The following is a 24,325-nucleotide window of genomic DNA, read 5'->3' on the forward strand; positions in this document are numbered from 1 at the left end:
GGTGTACCATGGAGATCCGTTTACTACATTTGGTACATCGCGGGTAACTTTCATCGAGATTATAAGAATGCAGACTGGCGGAGACAAGTTGTGAGAATGAGTAAATGATGACATTATCTTTTCAATATATGTTTTAATGTTTTAGGGCGAGACTATAACTTATCTTTTCTTAATACATACACAATGTACAAGCTAGAACCACACATTTTTGGCAAAAGATGACTCGACTTGAGAGTGACATGGAGGGTGAAACGAACACACCTTTCCGACTGTGGTTGGGTACCATGGAGCCGTGGCAATGGGATTAAAGTTTCGACGAGGGCTTTCACTTTGGTTATATGACCACCAACTTGGCGAAGGGGGTTAACTCTGTGTTGATAAAAACATGACATCTTCTGATTTCATCTTGTTTTCGACTACGTTCTACAAGTTGGCTAACTTAATGCCAAGAATGGGGAAACAACAAGTCAATCAGATAAAGGTGAGACACGTGTTTGTCGAAGATGTAAGAGATGCAATGGTTGCAAACCGTCGAAGGGCGAGGTTGATGAATGTAGAAATATATTCATGACGTCTTGAAACGTTTCGAGTTACGGAGACCATCAGTCGTTGACCTGGTATACCACCTAGGTCCTATGGAGTTGATCTCCGAAACAGACGGTACGATTGTAGGAGGTTCTAGACACTTCATTATCCCTATGCACATGTCTTGGCAGCTAAAGTCTCACTCAATGTTGAACAATTTATTGATGAGGTGTACACCTTCAAGCGCACGTTGTGTGTCTGAGAGAACGAGTTCCTTGTTCTGCCTGACCTGTCTACATGGGAGGTACCTTCGACGACTTTAGAGCTTTTCCCAAACAAAAAGTTGTGTAGGAATCCGAAAGGTGGTCCGCAATCATCTAGAAACCATAATGAAATGGGCATTAGGGAGAAATCTAACTGGAAGCTTTGTGGCGTATGCAGATTAGCTGATAATAATCGGAGTAAATGCCCACAGTGAAACTGCCATATTAGACAATCGTCGCGATCAGGTAGGAATTGAGCTAATTTACTCCAATGTATCTAATTTATATTACAAAGGTTTTTCCTCGTTTTAATGTTGCAATTAATCTAATTTAAATTACAAAGTTTATTCCAAGTTTTAATGTTGCGATGAATCTCAATTAATTAAATACAAAGTTTGTCTAGAGTTTGTTGCAATTAATCTAATTTAAATTACAAAGTTTGTATTTTTGCATTCATATTTTACTAGAATTAAATAAATACAAACTTGACCATTTAAATTGCAAAAACCCTAAATTTGACGGTTTGATGGTGTGGTCCTAAGGGTATATTGTTGTGGAGGTTGACGATCACGTTGCAGGTGACCATGGCTATCAACTTTCTCTTCACCCGTACGTGGGAATGTGCGAAACATAGAAGAAAAATCATATGCCCCAAACGCCATTGATGAACTTGAGCCGGGAGGAAAAGAGTACTGCGGTGGATATAGGCCGGGCCAGGAGGAGTGGAGTACTGTGGTGGATACAGGCTGGGTTGGGAGGAGTGGAGTAATACGATGGTAGTGTAGTGAGCTGAAGATATCAAACTCTAAATGATATCTGTATCCTAACAAGCCCGAGAAATAGTCACCGACCCACAACTACGGATGATAAGAACTATCTTTAGAATGTGTATGAGACAGCTTGGGCTCGAGCTCTGGCTTAGGTTCGGGTTCAAGCTCGGGCTCTAGCTCAGATGTCCTAAGTCGGTGCATGTGCTGGGGGACTACAATCAATTTTCCCACCAAATAAATATAGTTTTCCCGTATTGGAATACCACTATATGTACTCTAACGAGGGTTGCAAAACTAAAGAAATATCCGTTTGAGGTCTCCGCGCCATTTGGTTGTCCCACACTGCAATATATTATTGATGTACAACCCCCAATTATTTTCATGTTTTCCCCTCTTGTTAATCTCGTGGATCTTCCCCAATTACATTAACGGAGTCAGGATATACTGTATACAACCAAACTAACGGAGTACTCGATCCCCGTTATACCACTCCATTATCTGGAAATTGATAATGGGTGCGTTAATGCCGGCAAACGAGGGAATAACAACTGCAATTTCTGGTCTCCGATAGGGCATCTAGATGAACTGCACAATTAATAACATGGTTAAATTCTAACACGGTTCGAGTAAGATATACAAAATAATTACATGTCACAAATATTAGAATAGCTTACCCCTTCCCCGGCATGTTGTTCAATCATCAGACGATACATCGAAATAGTGTATAACCTCCGATACCCGGATTGGTACTCCATCTACGAAAACAAATAACTTGTTAGAATAGTATCATTAGAAAAAAAATGTCAAATAATTGCTATAACGAGTACAATTTTTTTCACCTATTCGCCAGTGGAAATACATATGCTTAGTGACTAACCGATGCCAAGAATGGTATCCGGTAAAGAGCCCGAGATTGCAGCAATATGAGGCATCCGCCTATGTCCAGCTTTGTCGTTCGATAAAGCTCGCGATACAACATAGCCAATATTGCTGAACCCTAACTATACGAGCAGACATTATGCAAATCAATTAATAGGGGTAAGTACATCAAATGAACATTGTTATTGTTTACATTCAACATGAGTACACCCCCTATAATGTGCATAATGTACGCTCGAGCAGTGCACATCACCTCCTGCTCAGTGGCATTAATTGATAAATGCTCAAAATTGGCTTTTAGCCATGAAAATCTCAAACTTGTAAATTTCAACTCAGCACCACCGGACAAGACTCCTAGTAGGTTATTACAAAGGACGGTTGGCTTAGAGATCATACTTACGCCCGTTACCGCACTCCCGTTGATTGGGAGCCCAAGTTGCAGTACAACATCCTCTAGAGTGACAGTGCACTCCCCACACTGCAAATGAAAAGTGTGGGTCTCTGGGCACCAAAGCTCGACCAAATTAAGTCGTACCGCAAATCAAACATCTGGATCAGTGCTGCTGACCCGAATCTGGCTAACTTCAAGTATGGCATCAGTTGTTCATCCGGGGGATATCCTAAACCATTCACACGATCCCTCAATGCGCGGTACGAGCCCCGACACTATTAAATTATAGAAAATAGTTATTATAACATAATTTAATTCTGTAAATGACATGGGAATTTTTATAAGGGAACCCATGAATAACAAATAACAATTTATTATCATCTTATTAATTGTGTTTGATATGCGATCATCGTTATTAATCAATGAACCTATTTTGATATCTGCAATTTTAAAACAAATTTCAATAATTAATTTCGAGTTTGCTCCATTTTAAATATTTATCAAAATACCTAAATGTGATACAATAAATTTTACAATAAATACAATACAAAAATTTCATTACAAAAATACTAAACAGTTTTATCCACATCATATTTTTGCTATACTCTTAAGTATATAATTAACAAAATAAAATATCTCATAAATTCCAACTCAATGGTCCCATTCATAAATTCCAACTCAATGGTCTCATCTTTTACCTACATAAAAACAAAAAAATTATGTTAAAATAATAAAATTATCAAAACAAAATAAACTTAATTGGACTATATATTATGTGCATCTAATATTAAACCTAAAAAAAACATGCCAATCAAAAATATAATGAAACATAACATAAACTATCTCAACATAATAAACCTAATAAATACGAATGTTATTATTATTATTATTTTAAAATAAACAGATTGGACTTTTGCTTATCATTAATCCAAAACAAAAATGACAGACATAAATCTAAAAACACCAAAAGAAAACTCAACAAATCTAAAACACACATAACAAATAAATTATATAAAAATAATACATAGAGGATTCTACATAAATACGAATGTTATTATTTAATTATAATAAAAAACATAAAAAAACTTACGAATGAAAATTTAAAATAGAAACATACCTTACCAAAATAATACCTATAAAAAGTTTCCTTTTTAACGAAATAATACCTTAAAAATAAAAAATTAAAATCTAAAACAAATAAAATAACATAAAAAAATAACATTTATAACAAAAAAGCCACTAAATTTAAAAAAATACCTTTTTTGATTTTTTTAAACACTAAACCCTTATAAGTTATAACCCCCAAATGCAACCCCTTAATTTTTTTTCAAACTCTAAACACAACCCCAAATTAAATCCCTTTTTCTTCCTATTCCCAAATTAAATCCCTTTTTCTTCCCTTTCTCTTTTCCTTCCCTCTCTCTTTTCTTTCTTTTCTATTTTTTTCCTTCTCCACTCTTACTTTTTCTGCTTCTATTTTTTTTCTCTCTTTTTTCCCTTCCTTCCCTTCCCATTCTCTTCTTCTTCTTCTTCTTCTCTTTTTTTAAATTGTTTTTTTTTCTTTCAGATCACAAAATAGACTGGGGACCATTATAAGGTCCCCAAAACATAAGTCACGAGACCAGTGATGGTCCCGTCCCATCGCTGAAGAAGAGACTGGTGTCGCCTATTAGGTGGCCTTCACCTTTGACTGTCACGGGGTTAGGTTGGGTTTGGATCGTATACGGGTCGTATTCGACCCGTATTTTTTTGGTGTCACCTATCAACAAGCCATGGCCTATTAATATATATATTTTAAAATGGTTGTTAGAATTTAGGGGTGGTGCCGCCTATGCACCACCCTCCACCAACCAATTCATACCATTCTCGTAAGTAAACCCCCATTCAGCCCATTTTCGAATTTAATATAATAAAATGTAATATTGGGGTAAAAAAGCCCACATTTGACTTCAAAAGGACTTTGTTCTTTATTGCAATTTTGATCTTTTTACTATACTTACATTTGAGATTTACTTTTTATATTTTAATTTAACATATTCTGGTTTTGTATTTTTACAACGACATTAGTTCATCCAAATAGTTAGCATATTTAGCTTTTTCAATTAAACTGATGACATGAAACACATTTCTAACACACACAAAGTTTTGCCTAAGCATTTTAAGCGGAATGATTAAATGTGTCAACTATTTGGACTAACTAATGATTTATGAAAATATAGGAACTAAATTATGTCAAATTAAAATATAACTACTAAATCCTAAATTTAAGCATAGTAGAAAAATCATAATAATAATTTGACCTAAAACAATCTATGCTCAACAATAAAAAGTTTGGTATATATATATTTTTAAAATATTTTTTCAACTAAATTTAATTAAATTGGTTCAATTAGTAATCTATTTATCCGAAGTGAAGCGGAGATAGAAAATTAGTTCATTAATAATAATTATATTTTAAAATATAAATTTAAATGATAGTAATTTATTATTATAGGTAAAAAATAAAACTTTATATTAGTGGTTTTTTTAATTATTATTGATAAAAGAAGAAAATGGTAAATTACACTATAAGTGAATAAACTATGCTTAAATTTTTTTTTTCCATCATCAAACAAATGAGTCATGATACGAACAGTGGCGGAGCTACATTGAGGCCCGGGGGCTTTAATATTTATTCTTGATAAAAATAAAGAGAAAATATTTTTGAAGAAGTTAAATTACTCATACTGACTTTTGAATGTTATTTTTGTTAAATAATAAATTAATGTTTATTTAATAGTTTAATATAAATATATACATATATAAAAAGAAAAGAAAAGATGAAGAGACTTTGATCATCTTTCTCCTTCATATTGGTGCTTAGCAAGAAAAGAAGAACAAAATTTATTTATCATTTTTCTCCAAATTTGAAGTATAAGGTATGTTTTTCTTCAAGCTTTTCATAGATTTTGAATATTTGAAACTTTGTTTTACATATATGTACCAATAGTTTTTTTTGTTTTATCAAGTATATTAAAAGTTGTCATTAAAAGATATTGATGGAACTTGAAAGCTTATAAAATTAAGTGAAATGTGTATGTTTTTAGATAGAAAATGAGTAGGAAACGGTTTCTAACTTGTTAGAAGTGTAAAAATGAAACAAAAATAGTTAGATAATGTTATAGTAAGTTTCGGCCAAAGTGAATACGAGGAAGAGAACCTTGATCACTTTATTTAAAATTATGTCAAAGGATAGCTTGTGAAGCAGTGAACATTTTTGTGAAAAATGAATAAAAAATGGTTAGCCGAGTCAAATGATAGTTATTTCGTCTTAATTGTTGGAATACTGCTTCTTTTGAATATATATTTTTATATGTTTAAATAGATTGTCATGTTGGAATACTGCTTCTTTTGAATCGATTGTTTATATGTTTAAATCGACTGTTATATAGCACTTCTAATTTTAACTTGCCCCCCTCAAAGATTAATATCTTGGCTCCGCCACTGGATACGAATGAATTAATGGTGAGCGTTCGATCGAATCGAGTGAAAATATTTTGAGTTGACAAGTCATATTTTATCATCCTAACTCGATTTAAATTTTTTTTTGAATCAAATCAATTCGAGTGAAATGAAATTCGAGTCAAGTCGAATTAAGTGAAATTGTTCGAGTTAAAATAAAAAATTAAACATGTTACCGTATAATTAATTACATGTTAGAGCACATAAATTTAAAATCATATATATTTGAAAACCTTTTAAAGCAAAATAAAAAAAAGATACTTTAGTATTATAAACTTGAATCATTAATTAACTTATTTAGGTCTCCAAAATTATTATTTTAGAAAAATTTTATAAATTTTCTAAAAATAAATTTTAGAATTTTATAAATATTTTAATTTTAAAAATATTTTGAACTTTTTAAAATTTTTAATTTTTAATTTTTGTTAAATGAGACTAATTTGCTCATTTTCAAAATTGACAGTACCAAAGTGGTATTTACACTAATCTATTATTCAAATTATTCGAGTTATTTGAATTGTAAAATTCAACTCAAATTATTTATTTAAGTTTACTAAAATAACTCAATTAGATTAAATCAAAATATATTTTTTTTAATTAAATTAAATTTTGCTAACCTCTAAATAGAATCACAGTGAAATTACTTTCCCTGCACTGCACCGCACCCTTTATTTACACCGGAGGGAAAAGGTGCAACATTTTACTTATGTCCTAAGTGGCTGAATTTACTGGTTACAAGCATTGTCTTTCTATTGAGCTTGAGATTTCTCTTTTCAACACAAGCTCTTCTTTGTTTTATTTAATAAGACATTAAAATAAATATTATCAATAGTTGTTTTATTGTTATCAAATAAATATATAATTCCGAGTTTAAAATAATTTGATAAATATATAATTGTTATTACAAAATTTGTATGAATTTATTATAAATGAAAAGATATATGAATAATAAAATTATTATTTAACATAAATAAAATTTAATATGAAATATATTTTAAGTATTTATTTTGCATAATTTAATGTCTTTAATAGTCTTTTTTTTTACAGCTCAATGTTAAAGCTACCTTTAAATACAAACACATATATCACTATTGATTTTAATCTTACTACTATAACATTAATTACGAAATTAATTTCACCGTTCTTTTGTTTTTAATCTCACGTCTATCCAAAGGAAGCCTTGTAAAATTAATCATGATTATAAAAATCAATTGAATACCAATTCAATTAGTAAATTACCAAAATACTCCTTTGTGTACCAAGCAAGTTAATTTTATTATGTGAGTTATCTTTTACATTTTATAAATAAATAAAACTCAAGTGATACAATGAATTTAAACATTTAATTTTACTATTTAAATAAAAATATTTTGATTTTTATGAATTTATATATTTGTTACATAACTTTTTTTTCATGCAGTTGCTCCATAGATTAAATGAAATTATCCTCAAATCAAAACACATTACATGCAACATAGAGTCGCTCCATTTCATCAATCGAACAGGATTTAAGGGTTTTTTTTTTTAAATTTAAGATATCATTTTATTCTTTAAAATACATTAAATTATCACAATTTTTTAAAATAATTTATTAATTAAACTTTAAATAAAACTATTTTTTATTATTTACAGGTCTATCTCATCGTGTGCCCAAGTCAATCCCCATTGTGCCTAAGGTTACATACATAATATTAAAGGAAAAAAAAAGAAAAAAAGATGGCATTGCCTTACAATTACTTTGAAGCACAACAAATACATACACAATACATAACGGGAAATACTATTCACATATGCAATATTATTTGTTTGAAACACCCCTATTTCTGTAAATGCAAGACCAACAATCTTTGCAAATCAAATTTAATCCAAAACTGGGTGTCTATGCAGAGAGGGAGGAGAAACAAGTTTAAGGCACCTGATTATACATTCCGGTTTCGGTCTCTACTCAACAGATGATTCAGATGCTGAGTCATCAGTAGTAGAATTAGAGAGAGTCTCCAGTTGGCTTCCATTTTCACTATCTGAAGTTGCTGCTGGTTTCTCTTCAACGGGTTGTTTCAAGAACCAATACATGATACTTGCAGTCAATGTGAGCATCATCTTTTGATTTACCTGAAATGTTGTTCCCGTCATGTTAAACATAGAAAGCTAATGAATAAAAGATTCCATCTTTGCATTATACGACATTGTTGTGACGCCTTAACGGAAAATGTTACCTCGATTATGTCTTCAGGAAGCAAAAATATTGAGCACCCAAGCTTCCTGGCAATACTGATGATGTAGGTAGCATTCATCTTTTTCTGCTCATCTGAGATGCTCCCAAGTTGGGGGCAACATTAGTAAAATTACTAGGTGGTGTAAAAGAATAACTATAAATCATGCAGGAAGTACATAGTTCAAGAACTTAAAATTTGCTTCTAAGGACGGGCCACCATAGGTTAGCTAGAAAATATCAAAACCAAGTAGAATAAATAAAAGCATGGCATGTCTAGTTGATTGTTTTTGTAAATAAAAATCTGTTAATGCGTAAACTTGAAACTAAGGTAGCCGAAATTTGAAGAAACCACTGCGTAGGGCAATTCAAAACTTGCACATGTCAAGAAGAAAAGGTGGGGGAAGCTTAAACACGTGAACTTTATCAAAAAATAGTAAGAACATACCGGTTACTCCTTTCGTAACAAGACTCCAATTTACGGATCTAGGTTGAACAGCACTAAGAAGCTCAAGGAAAAATATGCCATCTGACAAGCTCTTGTCCTGGAAAATGCAAATTGCAATGAGATATAAACTAAACAATGGTTTACATGAATATTGCTAAAACCTGGAAATGTTCCACAAATACTTGTTTACGTCATTCATGCGCCACTTGATCATAAGCCATGCTACAACTAGAAGAGAAAACTTTTGCTAAATCATTTTTATTAGTTGACGACAGAAAAAATCGTTCTGATTTTTTCTTTCTGGAGAACAATAAAACCATTAGGGAATCCAAAAATAGCTGTTTAAGAAGTTGTGACACCGGCATTGATGTGCAACAGTTCTAAATGTCATGTGCAGCAAAGGCCTAAAGAAGGCATCAAGTCTGGTCTAAATTCATTTCAGCTGTAGTCATGAACAAAAACCCGGAGGCTAAAATCAGATATTTGTAAATCAAACTACCATTTAAAGCTATCTATAGGAAGAATACCTTGAAACTATCCATGCGACTCTGGCTTCCTGAGTTGCTTACTTTGGTATTAGCCCACCTTAGGATATCAACATCAGTAATTTCTTTTCCATGGGAATGGGATCTTAGATTTTTCAGAAGTTGAAGAATGTTGAATCTCATCAATTGCCACAAATAAGCTGAACAGAAAAACCAACATTCTATCAAGAGAGGGCTAAACTGGTTCCAATACAAGTTCAAGAATACCGCAATAAGTATTTGAACTGCTTTCAAGACAACAATTGAAATTCTCATGGCAGATAACATACCCAATATTAGTTTTTTATTTCCTTGAACAATGTCATTTCCAGCAATATTAACCAGGGAAAATTTTAATTGTTTCCCTATTTTAACAACTTGGTTACAGTTTTCTACTTTCTTGAATGGCAACTTAATAGGAGGCTTGTTAGCAACCTTCCAATTAACAATCCCAGGTGACACCTTATCAAGGGTCTCGAGAAGTATCCACCTGCACAGGAAAAAAATAAATTAGACACTTCATCATTTTAGCTTCGAGATAGAAATGAAAACTTAAAAACTGGCAACATTTACTGATTTCAAATGTAGGAAACATAGTTGTAAGCCATCATAAGGTTTTTATACAGAATATTTATAGAAGATTTCAATCTTGCAGAATTACTATATTTCAGATCGTTTATTAATGTACTAGAATTTCAAACAGGAACAACAGCACAGATTTTTCAATGTGAAGTAGAATGCAATTTGGGCTCCATTGGTTGATACTTCTGCTTAGTCTTCTTTTTCTTTTTGGAATGCAAAAAAATAGAAAGCTAGAGGAAAATGATTAAAATGAATAGAAAACAAAGCAAAAGCAAGGTAAAAGGAGCCTTAATTTTTCAAGAGCTCAGGAAAAACACCATATCACAATTATGTTTGTGCACTTAAGATCATAGGAACATATTAGACTTGCCCATTTCTAAGATCTTCAAAGACATTGTCAATATATGTTGAATTTCCAAGACTATTAATCCAGAAGCGAAATACTCTTTCCTCTCTAGAAACTTGGGCATCATCTGGTAGAGTTTCAAGAAAAGATATCTGTTTTGTTTGAATTGAAAGGCCATTCCTGCAAGTACGATACAGTATTAGCTTTCACATCTTGAACTCATTATCAGTTATACGAAACGAAGAAAAACATCATTATCCATCAATTTGTAATATTCTGCTTATGTGAAATTTCCAAATGGTTTATGGACAGTTTGTATTCTCAGCAGTTGATGTGACACAGTTGACATATTCTACTGGAAACATAAGGAGGAAGATAAATGATTGGACACAGAGAATAAAACTAGCTTTGTAAACTTAGAGAAAGAGAAAGACATGTTAAGTACAAATTTAAACATCACTTATGTTGTTGCGAACCATGTATGGCAATGCCATAAACACATCTATAATTGCTGTTAAAAGCTTTAAGGGTTTGAAACTTTATGCTACAAATTATTTTTTAAAAGCTCAAAATTATCAAATTTGTATTAGGAAGTAGAACCAGCCTTGGAAGAATTTAATAAATCTTTCTAATGCTGCCAAATTTCCCATATCATATGCATAAAGGGTGATAAAAATTAACATGGAATTGTAAACATTAGAAGTACAAAAAGGGTATTCACTTTATATTCAAGTTAGATATGATCTCTGGAAAAAGGGGTGCTCTTAAGTCTCACCTGTGCTGGAAAATATGTGCAACAAAAGCAAGATTAAGATTGGGGGAACCATTCACAATATCTTTTGCAGTTAAGTATCGTTTGCATCCCATCCTATCTGCATGATCAAGAACCAACATTGCTCTCTGTAATGGATCTTTGACAGCCAATGTAGAGGGATTACTATGCTCAGGTGCAAGAACATTTAAAAGGTGTGCATAAGCCTCTGCATCCTGCAGGTTGAATATCATATGATCAAAGATGGACAAAAAAGGGTCTCCATATATTATTCCAGCTTGCAACTAGAACCAAGTCCTGGTTTCATTTACTATTAGCATAGACAAATTAAGGAAGCAAAAGCATTATATATGGTTAGGTCCCATTTAGTTTGAGACTAGATCTTTTATGGTGGTTTTAAGAAGTTTGAATGTAAATTAGATTCTAGCTAATGATGTAATTAGGAAAAGACAGAAGAGGTTGAACAAGCATCTACCTATATAAGGATGGATTGCAATATATGAGGATATTGCATAAGCATAAGGGAAAAATAATTGTTGGGAAAGTTGAAAAGCTAAAACAAATTTCTATCTTACCTTTACATCAGTAGAGAAATTTGTAACTATTTTCTTGAATGAAGATTTCTTCAGTTGAAAATTCATCCACCTCAGCAAGATCTTCTCTGGTGGTAAACTCATCAATTCTTCCACGTCCTGTTGGTTTAAGAACAAGCAAATATATTCGGAAGAAGTCTATCAAAAACTAGAAAAGGCATCGAAGTTCTGGCTTATTTGTTTAAAGTTTGAAAAGGGGAGGTGTAAAAATGAAATACAAATTCAAGACACAGTGGGCATATTTAAGGAGAGACCACGGTTATCACATATAGTATTTAACAAGTTAGAGATTTTATTTTCCTCCAAGTAGTACTTTTCCTTAAAATGTTCCAGAAAACAAGTATAGTCAAATGAACTGATATTCTTGTGAAGCAATATATTACCTTACTATCATCAACAAGCTCCACCAACTGAGGTGTTTTCTTCAAGTTGAGGTCTGCCAACAGTTGTATCTAAAACAGCATAGTTTTTTAGCAAGACTGGCCTATGCCATTGTAAGTATCAAGGTTGCAAAATTTTAATTGCTTTGGATTAGACAATAATTTGAGAGATCAAGTTACCTTTATAATTTGAGAAATCAATCCAAGCACAAGATGTCTCTGTAAAAGGAGCCCGAGATGATATCATTCTCGCTAATCATTTTCAAAGTATATACTTTAAATAATTTCAGTAAGAGGTGATCAAACAAAACATGTTCTGGAAAGTAAAGTTTCAGAGTGGACCAGGAATGAAGCAAGAATAAGAAAGGGTTTAGATTTTGGTTTAGCATTAATAAACAGATAAATGGTCTACCTAGTCCAGGCCAAATATGAGAAGCAATGAGCTTCCCAACACCAATCATTGAATTGAAAAATAGTTAAGAAGTGAAGAGAATAGCATTAAAGATTGTCACATTGGCCACAGCTCTGGGAATAACAAAAACAACAAAAGCAATGAAGCATGCTTTAAAAATAATGCTTTTATCCAACATGTCTTTCTTAAACTCAAGTGAAAATCCAACCATCAAATAAACTAGTTCAGCAATGCAACAGACCAACAGTATAAGTATACGCATACCCTTCCTTCAATGAAATCTTGTGTTCCTATATTGACTACAGTGCAGCCAATAGCCTTGGCAGAGTTGAGACATAGTGTATGGTTTTCATTTCTTTCCCATGGATTGAGCAGTCTCTTAGTATTAATAGCCCTTTCATCAATGGTACCCGGAACTGCTACATTTATCAGTTTGCTGCATTTATTTTGTATAAAAGCTTCAAAAAAAATCTTCTCCCGCTGGCATAAAAACAACAAATCTAATAGTTTTAAAAAGGTAGAAAGAAGGATTTACCAAAGAAGAACTCCATCTTTAACAATCTCAAATAGATCATTTGAGGACGGATCGATGGGTAAGTTTTTGTTTAAGAACCCATCTTGAGCGAGATAATTATTGATATGGGCAACGTAGGATGCCTTTTCGGATTCGCTTATGGTGTGAAGCAGAGTAGTTGTAGCTGCCTTGAGGAATGCTGATGAGTTCTTTGCTGGATTTCCTGTTCTAGAGCTTGCATGTGCATGAAGTTTCAGATAAACCTATCCACACAAAACACAGTGATTGATAATCCACTTTCCAGGAAATTTTGAAAAAAAAAAAGGTTTTCTGAAAAGTTACTTCTGAAACAACAATCCAAATTCAAATTTTCATAAACTTGAACTTTAAGAAAAAAAATATATATATTAACGATAAAAAAAGGGATTGGAACACCATAAACAACGACAACAAACCTTCAAAAAGGACTCGAAATCGACCTCATCGTTGAAGTTAGGATACAAAGCAGCGATAAAATCTGTAGTTTCTTGGTCACTCAGATTCTCTCCTACAGCTTTCAATCTGGACATTCTGGATGCTAAGTCTCCCAGCGTTAGTTTCCCGCTCTCTCTTCGCATACTAGTAAACTACCAAAAAACAAAGTGTTAGTAACTGCGATCAAAAAAGAAAGAGAAAAATGAAAGAATTGTTGAGTTACATGAGATTTTAAGCTACGAAGTTCGACTTGAGTGAACTGGTTTTGCAGGCATGGATCTGAGACCAAAATGCCTACGTAACCAGACATCTTTTTTTTTTATTTAGATCAGAATCTAATGACAAATTTTTATGTTTGGCCTGAGTTTGTGAAGAAGGAGAAGAGAAGTGGGAGTTGTAGCTGGTATTGGCAAGAGCAACACTGCTTCTGACAATTCATATTATGACCATTCTGTCCCCTTTTTTTATTTTCTTTTAGGATAAAATATGTCTATAGTCCTTGTACTTTTTAAAAATTAGGAATTTACTCTTTGTACTTGTATTTCTAGAAATTTAGTTCCTCTACCATTTAGATTTCAAAATTCAGATACAACTATTATCACTCTGTTTTCTTATATAAAAAAGAATCACTCACTTGTTACCCATGTAAGTAAAAAAAATGTTGTAATTAACCTGAATTTAACCAAAAAAAAAAGAGTTAACAGTATTAACAGTTAGATGAATTTTGAAAATCTAAAAAATAAAGAGATTAAATTCGTGGAAATACAAGAACTGGGACTAAATTTCTAATTTTTAAAAAGTACAGAGACTATATACATATTTTAACCTTTCTTTTATTTATTCAAATGAATAGTAACTGTGGGCCTTTGCCCTTCGAACCACTCGGAGTTGGAAGGATGGATATTGGGTCCATTATGCCTTCCCTTTTCTGTTTTTAGAATTCAAATTGAATGTCTATTTCGCCCACCATCTCTAACTGTTGGTTCATATTTTAAATAACAGGTAATTCGTGTCTCCATTGTTAGGGGATTTAAGAAAAATGTCTAAGCCAGTTTAAATTTTAAAACCTTGCCGAGTGTGATTTTTACTAAGGTCACATAATTCGTGAGGGCGGTTTATAGTGTACGGAGTGCAAAGAGATATTAAATTAGGGTTCATCCATACTATGGACTGTGAGGAAAGCCATTAAGATTAGTAATTTGAGAGGTTAAGGTGGCACATGGATAAAGTTCTAGTATCTAGTTTCTTGTTCATCCCATTCATCTTGGAGGAGAGGGAGAGCAATTTGAGTGGGCCTTTATCTCATGATTACTTTCTTGTAGAGTTTAATCTCATGGTTCATATAAGGTGTGAGTCGAATGTGACTTTCTTGAGGTTGGCAAGCCTAGAAGTTGAGATCGTTAAATGAGATTGAACATGATGTAATGGTTATCCTAGAGGACATTATGGCTATACCTCTCCCGTATCTATAATCGTGTGAGCTTCATTCCTAAGGTGTTAAGAGATATTTTAATATAAGGATATGATATTTGTCCCCTTAGTTAAAAAGAAATTTATAAAGTGAGTTTCTATGAGACTATCAGTAGGGGAATAAGGTGGCATCTCTTTAGCGAAGACAGAGGCTACTGTTGTTCGAGATATTAATGTTAGGGTACCATGATTACTTGTACAGTACTTTCAAGTTTTCAAAACTACACTTTTAATAAGCATAGTTGCTTGCTTTTGACGTGGTGTCATTTAACTAACCAATAATTACACAGCTTCTAAAAGTTTCCTATTGTTATATCCCTACCTTAATTTGGACCCGGTTGAACCCTCCATTGGTATTGTTACCTTGGCTTCACATTCAATGTGGACTAAAGGAATGTTCTCTTTGAGAACCTTGGTTGTGTGGGTTGGAGCACTCTTAGTGTTATATCTTGGTTGTGTAGGTTGAAATGCACATTTGTGCAATGATTATATAAATACTTGGTGGAGTTGGATGAAATTCTCGAGTTTTTTAGTCCAGTTTTACTAAGGTTACGAAGGGCCTAATAAGACAAATGAATTCAAGAATGTCTAGTAAGATACAAAAATTGCACATTTGTAAGTACGAAGATAAAAAATGAATTTATGAGATTTATGAAATGAAGTGAACTAAAATGTGCTTGTTACTCTAGTTTATAAGATGGATGAAGTTGACCATCTCGTTATAAAATATGCTTATATGATATTACTTGTCATTTTTATTTTAGAAACTACCTTGATGATCCTTGTTTTAATTGTGTTTACCTTTGCCCATTGAGTAATGATCTGTCGTAATTTAATATGTCAAATTAGGTTCTCCAATACACTTGAGGAGCTTATTCTCAAGCAATTTAAATGTCTTTTATATGTTTTTGTCGAATTTTTTGTTCTAAGCATTAATAAATGTTTTTGTTCGGTTTTACACTATTTTGAGACCCAAAATGGCCAAACGTTCCATGGGGAACCTAACAATGTAATTGAGTTGGTGTAGGGAGACAATAAGGGCTCAAACTCGAGGAGAACGTCATTTAGAATAAGTGTCGCGGCACCAATGCCATGAAAGTCGCGATATGCCTGAAGGTACTGAAGTGAAGAAATTCAATTCTTTTCTAGTGCTCCAAGATCCTAATTTAGCTACTATTTTGGGTATCGCGATACCACTGCTTGACGGGTGAAAAAAATCGTAATGGCAATTTTATGTCCAAACAAGCTTAAGTCTTTATTTTCATTTAAGGGTATAATGGTCAATGTTAGGTTAAATGTTAGTAGACTGTAAATATTATTTTATAAGCTTTGGAAGATGGAGATTTTTGGTGGCTGAACATTTCTCCTTAGTTATTCATTATAGTTTTTAAGTTAGGTTTTCTTTTCTTTTCTTTTCTTTTTAAATTAGGTTTAGAAGAGATTTTATAGTTTTTAAGTTAGGTTTTCTTTTCTTTTCTTTTCTTTTTAAATTAGGTTTAGAAGAGATTTTTTTATTTTCTATTTCTTCTTTTATTGTTGAAGACTATGCAAAAGAAATATGATCAAACTCTTGGGATTCATTACATTTTCATCCATTGAATGAGCATTTCTTAAACACTTTACCTTTATTTTAATACTTATCATGTGTTTGATAAAATTCTTGTTTGAAATTTAAGTTTGATTATGTGTTAAATTGGTTGATGGTTGGTTGATTAGTTATTTGTTAGTTTAAGTTAATGTTTATTCTTGATTAATTGACTATTCGATTATATCGAAATGCTTAATATGTTAGAATTGACGTCACTAGTGGAATATCTAGATAAACGAGACTGAGAGGAGAGTTTATCATTAGATAGTTCGATATAATTGTGTCGAATAGTGAGACCGAGAGGAGAACCTAGATGGTATCTTTTAGTCTAGGATGAGACCGAGAGAATATTCTTAGCTAAGGATGACAAACAATATAATTGGTATAGGTTTATTAGATTAGTTAGTGAGTAACAAATCAATTGACCATCGTTTTATCATTTTCATTGTCTAAAGCAATAGGGAAGAAAATTAGATTAGTTTGTTTAATTGGTAATTTAAATTTAGTTTATAAACAATTTATTTTGGAATTTTTGCTAATAATTTCTGACTCGATTAGATTAGTAATTGCTTAACTTGTAATTAACTTGATAAACACATTTACCAATTTGGCAATCCTTTGGGTTCAATCATTGAAATACTCAAAGTGTTCCATTATAACACTTATAAATATTACAACTGACCTGTCACACTTCCAGTACACTATTATTGATTGTTTCTGTGTTGATTCTCAGCCTCAGTACACACATGCCAAGGCGCGATCAAGTAACTATTAACTTAACTAACTCCTATAAGGAGGAAAGATAAGTACAGTAATTTCCATTTGGACTTACTAAGAAATTATGCTTATGCACTGTTGTTTTGGCGCCTAGATTATTGGTTCATGGATTCGTGAAGCCAAGCTAAATTCAGGGCATCAAACTATCATTGAGATCTTCAAGAGTATGAAAATGACATATTTTTAATTATGACATGTGCTAGGGTGTCTACATTTAAATATGTTAATTTCATATTACTTGGTTTTTGTGTTGAATGTTATTAAATTTGAGCTTGGAAGCTGTACTTGTTATTTCACTATACTATTATTTTTTCGGTTAATCGATGTTACGCATGAATACTTTACTTTTGAGATAACTGGTTGTGATTTTAAAGTGTATTGTATTAGTTTTTATATGTAATCGAGAGCTCTTTAAGTAGGATTTATGCATACCATGAATAGAGGGACTTTGTAAAAAATTTGAAGTGATTTTGGGTGAATTTAGTGAGCCATGTCGCGACCACGAAGTTGCTACGTCATGACAATAGAGCCTAATGTTGTCACTTCACATTTCACCTCGTCACGACCTCATTAACTCAATCAATCATATTGTGCTGTCAATTGTTCCTCGTCATGATATCGCACATATTTCAGCACTGCACTGTTTTAAGTCGTTTTGACCTTTCGAATCCCGTTTTGGGTTTCAATCAACTCTGGATAAATTATAAATGATTTTAAATTGTTTTTAGAACTTTCAATTTTTCTATAAAATATTCTAATTATTTTATAAAAATGTTTTAAACTTTTAATTCTTAAATAAATCCAAGATTTCTTATTCGTACATACTTCGGTGGTATCTCTCATCCGTATCGGTCGTCTAGAACGAGTGAGGGTTGTTACAAAATTTGTAGAAATAGAGAACATGAAAGAAAGAAAATAAAGATCTCGAATAAAGAAGATGAATTGAAAAAATTGCAAAGCAAAAGCACAAGAAGTTTGGATAATTGGAAACTTGGTTAAGTGAAAGAGAAGAAAAAAAACTCCCTATTTGTAGAAAAAGATTTGAGCTCTCTTACATCCACCATGCACGTGAGTTTTGAACCTTTAATGCATGTTTTTCAAAAGAACTGATAAAATGCTATCACGTACCCCATGACTCATCATGGCCCTAATAATGTGTGTGGCTCAAGTGGCGGCTAACACACGTCCATAATCATGCTTTGTCATTGAGTTAGCAATTAAGTAATTGGTTACAAAAATTTAAAATTTAAAACTTGTATCTTGCATTGCATAAAATACTCTGCCACATAGTTGACCTTCAAGGAAATTTGACTTGAACCTTTGTCTCAAAAGAAGCCACTTTATAACCCCCCCTTTAGCTTGGGGGAAGCAAAAGGCAAACTGTTATATACATTTCACCGGAGGTATCTCCACCATCATACATCGCCAAGGGTCTACCTTGCTAGGGAAGCTAACTCGCCGTATGCATACCTCACCAAGGACCACAAATACGTCACTCAACCACTCCAACAACTCAACCATGGTAACAAGATGGTTGTCACTAATTATCAACAGACTCTACAACCCACTCACATCTTATCACATTGTCAACCTAGCAGGGGAACCACTAAATGAAAGGCCTACCAATTAAATAAAGGCACATGTATGAGAAAGTCAACCTTAGATACCTCTCATAGCCTCATAGTAATGGATCTTCTTCTTCTCCCATTCTCTAGCCACATATTCTCTCGACTCAATACCTATGCCATCTCATCTTCCTTTCATAACTCTCCGCCTTATGAATGAACCGACATCTAAATCTCTATTTACATTTTACCATCAAAACTATTCAATATTTATATTTAAATTCAAAATAACATGAGTAATTTTTTTAGAATCAAAATATTTTATATGTTGATTTCACTGTTCATAAAGTTCAAAATATAACCTATGATGTAAATTTATTTTATTGTCATGTTCCATAAAATTGGTAAGATTATAGTTTTAGCATAGGGGCGACATATGAATTAATAAAAGGGACATCAAGCATATTTTAAGTAATTAAGAATGTCTTTTATTCTCATCATTTTTTTAGTTGAAAAGTAAAGAATATTAATGAATAAAAAAAGTAATAAAGTGGATTTTAACCCAAATGCTTAAAAGACTTAAATTACGGAAGTCTTTCTCTTAAATTAAGACCAAGATTAAACTAAATTTCTTTATTCTCAATAGTTAACATCAAAGAATTATATGTTTTAATTATTTTTAAGTGTTTTTTTGCATTTTCTGTATTTATTTCTTGAATGTTAATGTAATTATTTTTCAAATTGACTTCCTCTTTCAAACTCATAAATTATTTTTCCCAAAATCCCATATATAAAAAGTAACTTAAATCAAGTAAGTAAATTATTATTATATTAAAATAAAATTTTAAATTAATCTAAAATATTATAATTTTAATATTATTATGAAAATTTATATTTAATAATATAATTATTTATTTTAATGAAATTATTTAATATTACAATTTTATTTTAATAATAAATTTTAACATTAAAAATAATTTTAAATTTTAAAAGATATTTTTAATATTTTATTGAAAAATATTTTATATTAATATTTCAATAATAAATATATATTATAGTTTATAAATATTCTATAATAAATGTTTTATAGTATAAAATATGAATAATTTATTAATATAATAAGTATTTGTTTAATTCTACTTAGCTTTATTTATCTCTTCTAGCTCTCATGTATCATTATTCACTCTCATATGTGTAATATGTGTAGGTTCAAATTACGTTTTATTTAAGCATTGGTTATTATTAAATCTATAAAAAGACATTAGTTATTAAAAAATATTATCTTTCAATAAAATAAATTTCAATTGTCAAAAGGAAATACTTCTATAATATCTTGTAACAAATATAATTTATGTTGTTTGTGTTCCACTAAAACTCTCAAAAAATGATTTTAGAAAAATTTGTCAAACAACAGTAAATATTTTACAGAATCATCCAAATATTAAAAATATTAGCATTTTAAAAAATAATCTAATTTTTAAAATTATTTTTTGAAAGTTGTTTTCAATAAAACAAACACAACTTTATAAAACACTCGTTTCGAATGTTATAGTTATTTGTTTTCTTTTAAATTCCATGCAAAATGAAAATTTAATCCTTAACGTTTATATTTTTTGTCAATTTGACCTATATTTTTTAGCTAAATTTGACAATTACCTTTCAAAAAGAGTCGAATCATTTTTTTAATGAAATATTGAGTAAAATATTAATTTTTGTAATGATGTTGATGTGACAATCTATGTGGCATTCCACATGTAAATCATGCTAATATGACACTATTTTTCTTATATGTCATGTTAACAAATGATTTAAAATCTATAAAATATTCAAAAAAAATTCTAAAAAAAATTCTAAACAATAGTGGAAAGTACATGTGGATTGTCATACAAGCTCTTTTTGGGCTAAATTAGCCATATATGCCTTTATTTTTTAAATTAGGCTTATAAGTCTTTTTTTTTTGAAAATTTAACGAAATAGGTTGTTTTTGGAGAGAGAAACGGAAAGCGCCTAGCTGGTTAGGGTTTTTAATATATTTAGGTTTAGACTTTTTTTAAAAAGGGTTTAGGGTTTTTGACTGAAATCGTGGAATTTCATAGGTGGTTTTGAGGAGTCAAGGATGTGATAACACGCTTCATAACGCATACATTTCATATGTCATGGTGGGATAGGACCATCACCTCAGAAAACCATTATAGGGAAATATGGTTTTAGGGTGATTGTGCTTAATAATATCAGTGTTTGAAGTCTAAGTGGAGGTCCTAGTCAGTGGCCGTGATATGGTTACGGGTTTGAGTATAATCGGGGACCAGTTGGCGGTCATTATGCGGTCACGAGTTCAAGCTTTTTGGATACCTCGCAAATGATGTCTTATATGAACTATACATAAGATTGAGGCCATAATCATAAGGAAAAACAGAGAGATTTCTAGTGTAATAAATGTAATTTTTTCTCTATTTCCATGCAGTCGGTATCTTTAACCTTTCATTCTTATCCGAAGGTTGACAACGAGGTAGGTACAATAGAACTTTTAGGAGGAGAACGGATGTTTCAGCGGAAGTAAATGTCAAACTCAGGTCAGCATGACAACGTTTGTAGTTATTAATGGGTTGTTTAATAATGACAATCGTTGTCACTCCCCACTTGAGAGTCCTCCTGCATCCACGACGGTGCTAGCCTTCAGATAAGAAGGAAGGTTACATATACCAGGTGTTTGGAAATGGAGATAAAAATTATGCCGATTATAGCAGGAAGGCCCACAATTTTTTCTTATGATTATGCCTTCAAACTTCTATATGTTATTTATAAGGCAACATTTTCGGGTATCCGAAAAGTTTAAGCTCGTGGCTGCGTAACGACCGTCAATCGGCTCTCTCATTATACCTCGATCTATGACTGCATAACGGTCATCGATTGAGACCTCCACATATGCTTCCACCCGTGATCGTACAAAGCAAAATTAACCCAAAACCCAACTTTCCCAAGATAGGATTCAGAGGTAATGGTCTCATCTCGACATGATATATGAAATGTGTACGGCTCGAAGCGATATCACATCACCGATGACTCAATAATACATTGAACATCAACCAAAAACTTTTAGCGACAAAAATTTTTAATACCGATAAGTGTTTTATAGAGGAGGGAAAATTGTGGTAAAAGATGTTTGAGGGACGATAAAGCATGGAGTGGAATACCCCATTTATAGGCATGAGGGAAGGGTTGTATTGCAAAGTAAAAATTTCCTGTGGTCGAAAACGTGTTGTAGGATTAGCATCTTCGAGGAATATATTCAAAACGTGCTTAAAATCGACAAAAAAATAAGACGAGCAGTTACTTTTGAAGAAAAGAGTTAGAGAAAGCACGCCTAGTTGAAAAGTTAAAAATACTTGCCCTAGAGAATAATTTTGTATAATTAACACACGTTTTGAGGCGTCGAATACTCTACGGAATACATTTTCGAATAATACTTTGCATTTCATCATTATCGTTCGAAGAATGTGTGTATTTATAAACGAATTTCAAAGCACGTATTCCCTCTCGCTGGTTTACTTCATTCTCGCAACAAGTTAATATCAAATATCGAATTGTTGAGTTGCGGGAGTCGGGAGTCATGTGTACTTATTTTGACAACCCTCTAATTATTTTTTTGGTTTTGCTAATTCAATTCGTGATCGATATTGAAATGAGTCGACGAGTGAAATCCGTTATTTACTATGATAGTCAAATATATAATGCAGAGGTCGGGGTGGTATTTGTAGAAGCACAACCCAGGGAATTAGCATTCAATTGTATAATTCAATTGCGTGAACTACGGACTAGAATCAAGAGAAAGTTGGAGAATTGACCCAGGGAAGAATTTCAAGGTTGTAAGGTAGATATCTTACTTCTGTTGACCCCTATAAGTATTACCTATTTGATGTGAGTGGCGAACTCCAGCTCGAGATCATCGCACGTCTCAAGAAGAAATGTTGTAAAGGAGTTATACGTCGAGTTTGCCAAGGCTGATAGATCTAGCCCATCTTCGGTCACTGTTGCGGCTAATGTTAGAACCGGAGCTGAAGCAGAAAGTTCTACTACACGCTTGTGTGGTGGGTTCACGACTTGTTACAAAGATCCTACTACGATGTTCCTGGAACATCTATGGGTAGACACTTGTCGGTCTCCGCCATGGATCTGAACTTCGGTGGCCAGTACCAGTTAGGGTATAAGCATAATCCGAATATTAACACTCAGGCTCAACATTTAATCAATGCATTCAATTTCAACTTCGGTGTAGGCTCAATGTCATAGGCTAGAAGCACTTATACTTGGAGTTCATTGACGTACATCGGACACCAAATTGGTGTAGATTGTGGTGGGCACATAGGTTACAGAAGAATCCATGACTTACTCCTTTCGATAGGGACCGACGAGGGTACATCAAACCCCTTACTTGAAGGGGACAATGAAGGCACAGATGAGGAAGAAGATGCGGACGAGGAAGAAGATGCAGAAGATGTAGTTGATGGAGAGATTCAGACCCTGAGCCAATCTGACAGTGCGGTCCGGTTGATTTGGAAGTGGCATTATTTTTGGAACTGGAGCCAGTTTCAATAGAGCTAGAACCTTGCGAGTCTGATAGTGACGGCTCAAACAATACTCCAGATCCAGATCCGCGATATAGGGCATATGAACCTCCGCCTCACATGACCAATATCAACCTATCAACCGAGGATGGTTTAGAGTTTTCGCGTCTACCGTGCAAAACACTTGGCCATGCAAGCACATCGCATGATGTACAAGTACTAGAAGTTGGAATGGAATACCCAAACAAAGATGCTTTCCTTACTGCACTCAAGTGGTACAGCTTCAAGAACAGTGTGAACTACCACGTCACGAAGTCCTGTTCTGAGAAATTTGAGAGAAAGTGAGCAATTCGCGAAAGGAGATACAAGTGAAAAATTATGGAATCTTTATGGAAGAAGACCGGGCTGTGGACGATAAAAAAGTATTTCGGTCCACATACTTGTGTTGCGATAGGTGCAAGTCAGGATCATCCTAGGCTAAACTCGGACATGATTTCTAACATCATTCTATCGATGGTGAAGGCAAGTCTTAGGATTTTCGTCTCGGTGTTGATTGCGAACATCTGTAGCCAGTACGATTATACTTTATCGTACTACAAAACGTGGGTTAGAAAACAGAATATTATGGATAAGTTGTATCACGATTGGAATAGTTCGTACAACTATCTATGGCAATGATGTCAGGTGTTGGATCGATACATTGCAAGTTCCATAACCAATTTGGAAATGCACTAAACGTACTTTAACGATCGATTAATCCCTAGGAAAAGAGTA

General features: G+C 32.7%; 1 protein-coding gene across 2 annotated transcripts; it reads right to left on the reverse strand.

Moving 5' to 3' along the window:
- Positions 1–8,036: 8,036 nt before the first annotated feature.
- Positions 8,037–14,010, reverse strand: LOC105784689 (fimbrin-2). 2 transcript variants are annotated; one of them, XM_012610605.2, is made up of 14 exons: positions 13,810–14,008; positions 13,568–13,738; positions 13,134–13,375; positions 12,863–13,034; positions 12,367–12,405; positions 12,190–12,258; positions 11,789–11,905; positions 11,217–11,428; positions 10,466–10,621; positions 9,804–10,003; positions 9,517–9,674; positions 8,990–9,086; positions 8,546–8,637; positions 8,037–8,441 (listed from the first exon to the last, which is right to left on the reverse strand). In XM_012610605.2, exons 1-14 carry the CDS (start codon positions 13,894–13,896, stop codon positions 8,271–8,273), a joined length of 1,983 nt encoding a protein of 660 aa, XP_012466059.1. In that variant the 5' UTR covers positions 13,897–14,008; the 3' UTR covers positions 8,037–8,270. The 2 variants fall into 2 exon arrangements, with proteins under 2 accessions (XP_012466059.1, XP_012466061.1); XM_012610607.2 differs by lacking the exons at positions 8,037–8,441; positions 8,546–8,637; positions 8,990–9,086 and adding an exon at positions 9,093–9,431 and having other exon boundaries at positions 13,810–14,010.
- Between the last annotated feature and the right edge of the window lie 10,315 nt (positions 14,011–24,325).

Source organism: Gossypium raimondii, chromosome 7, assembly GCF_025698545.1.
Source record: "Gossypium raimondii isolate GPD5lz chromosome 7, ASM2569854v1, whole genome shotgun sequence".
Lineage (NCBI taxonomy): Eukaryota > Viridiplantae > Streptophyta > Magnoliopsida > Malvales > Malvaceae > Gossypium > Gossypium raimondii.

What these genes read in the sequence shown, in the direction of transcription:
- LOC105784689 (XM_012610605.2), bottom strand. Translation starts at nt 13,896, where the DNA reads ATGTCTGGTTACGTAGGCATTTTGGTCTCAGATCCATGCCTGCAAAAC. An exon ending in AAAGATGGAGTTCTTCTTTG is followed by an intron (nt 13,035 to 13,133) that starts GTAAATCCTTCT and finishes AAATAAATGCAG; the next exon opens with CAAACTGATAAATGTAGCAG. An exon ending in AAATAAAAAACTAATATTGG is followed by an intron (nt 9,675 to 9,803) that starts GTATGTTATCTG and finishes TTTTCTGTTCAG; the next exon opens with CTTATTTGTGGCAATTGATG.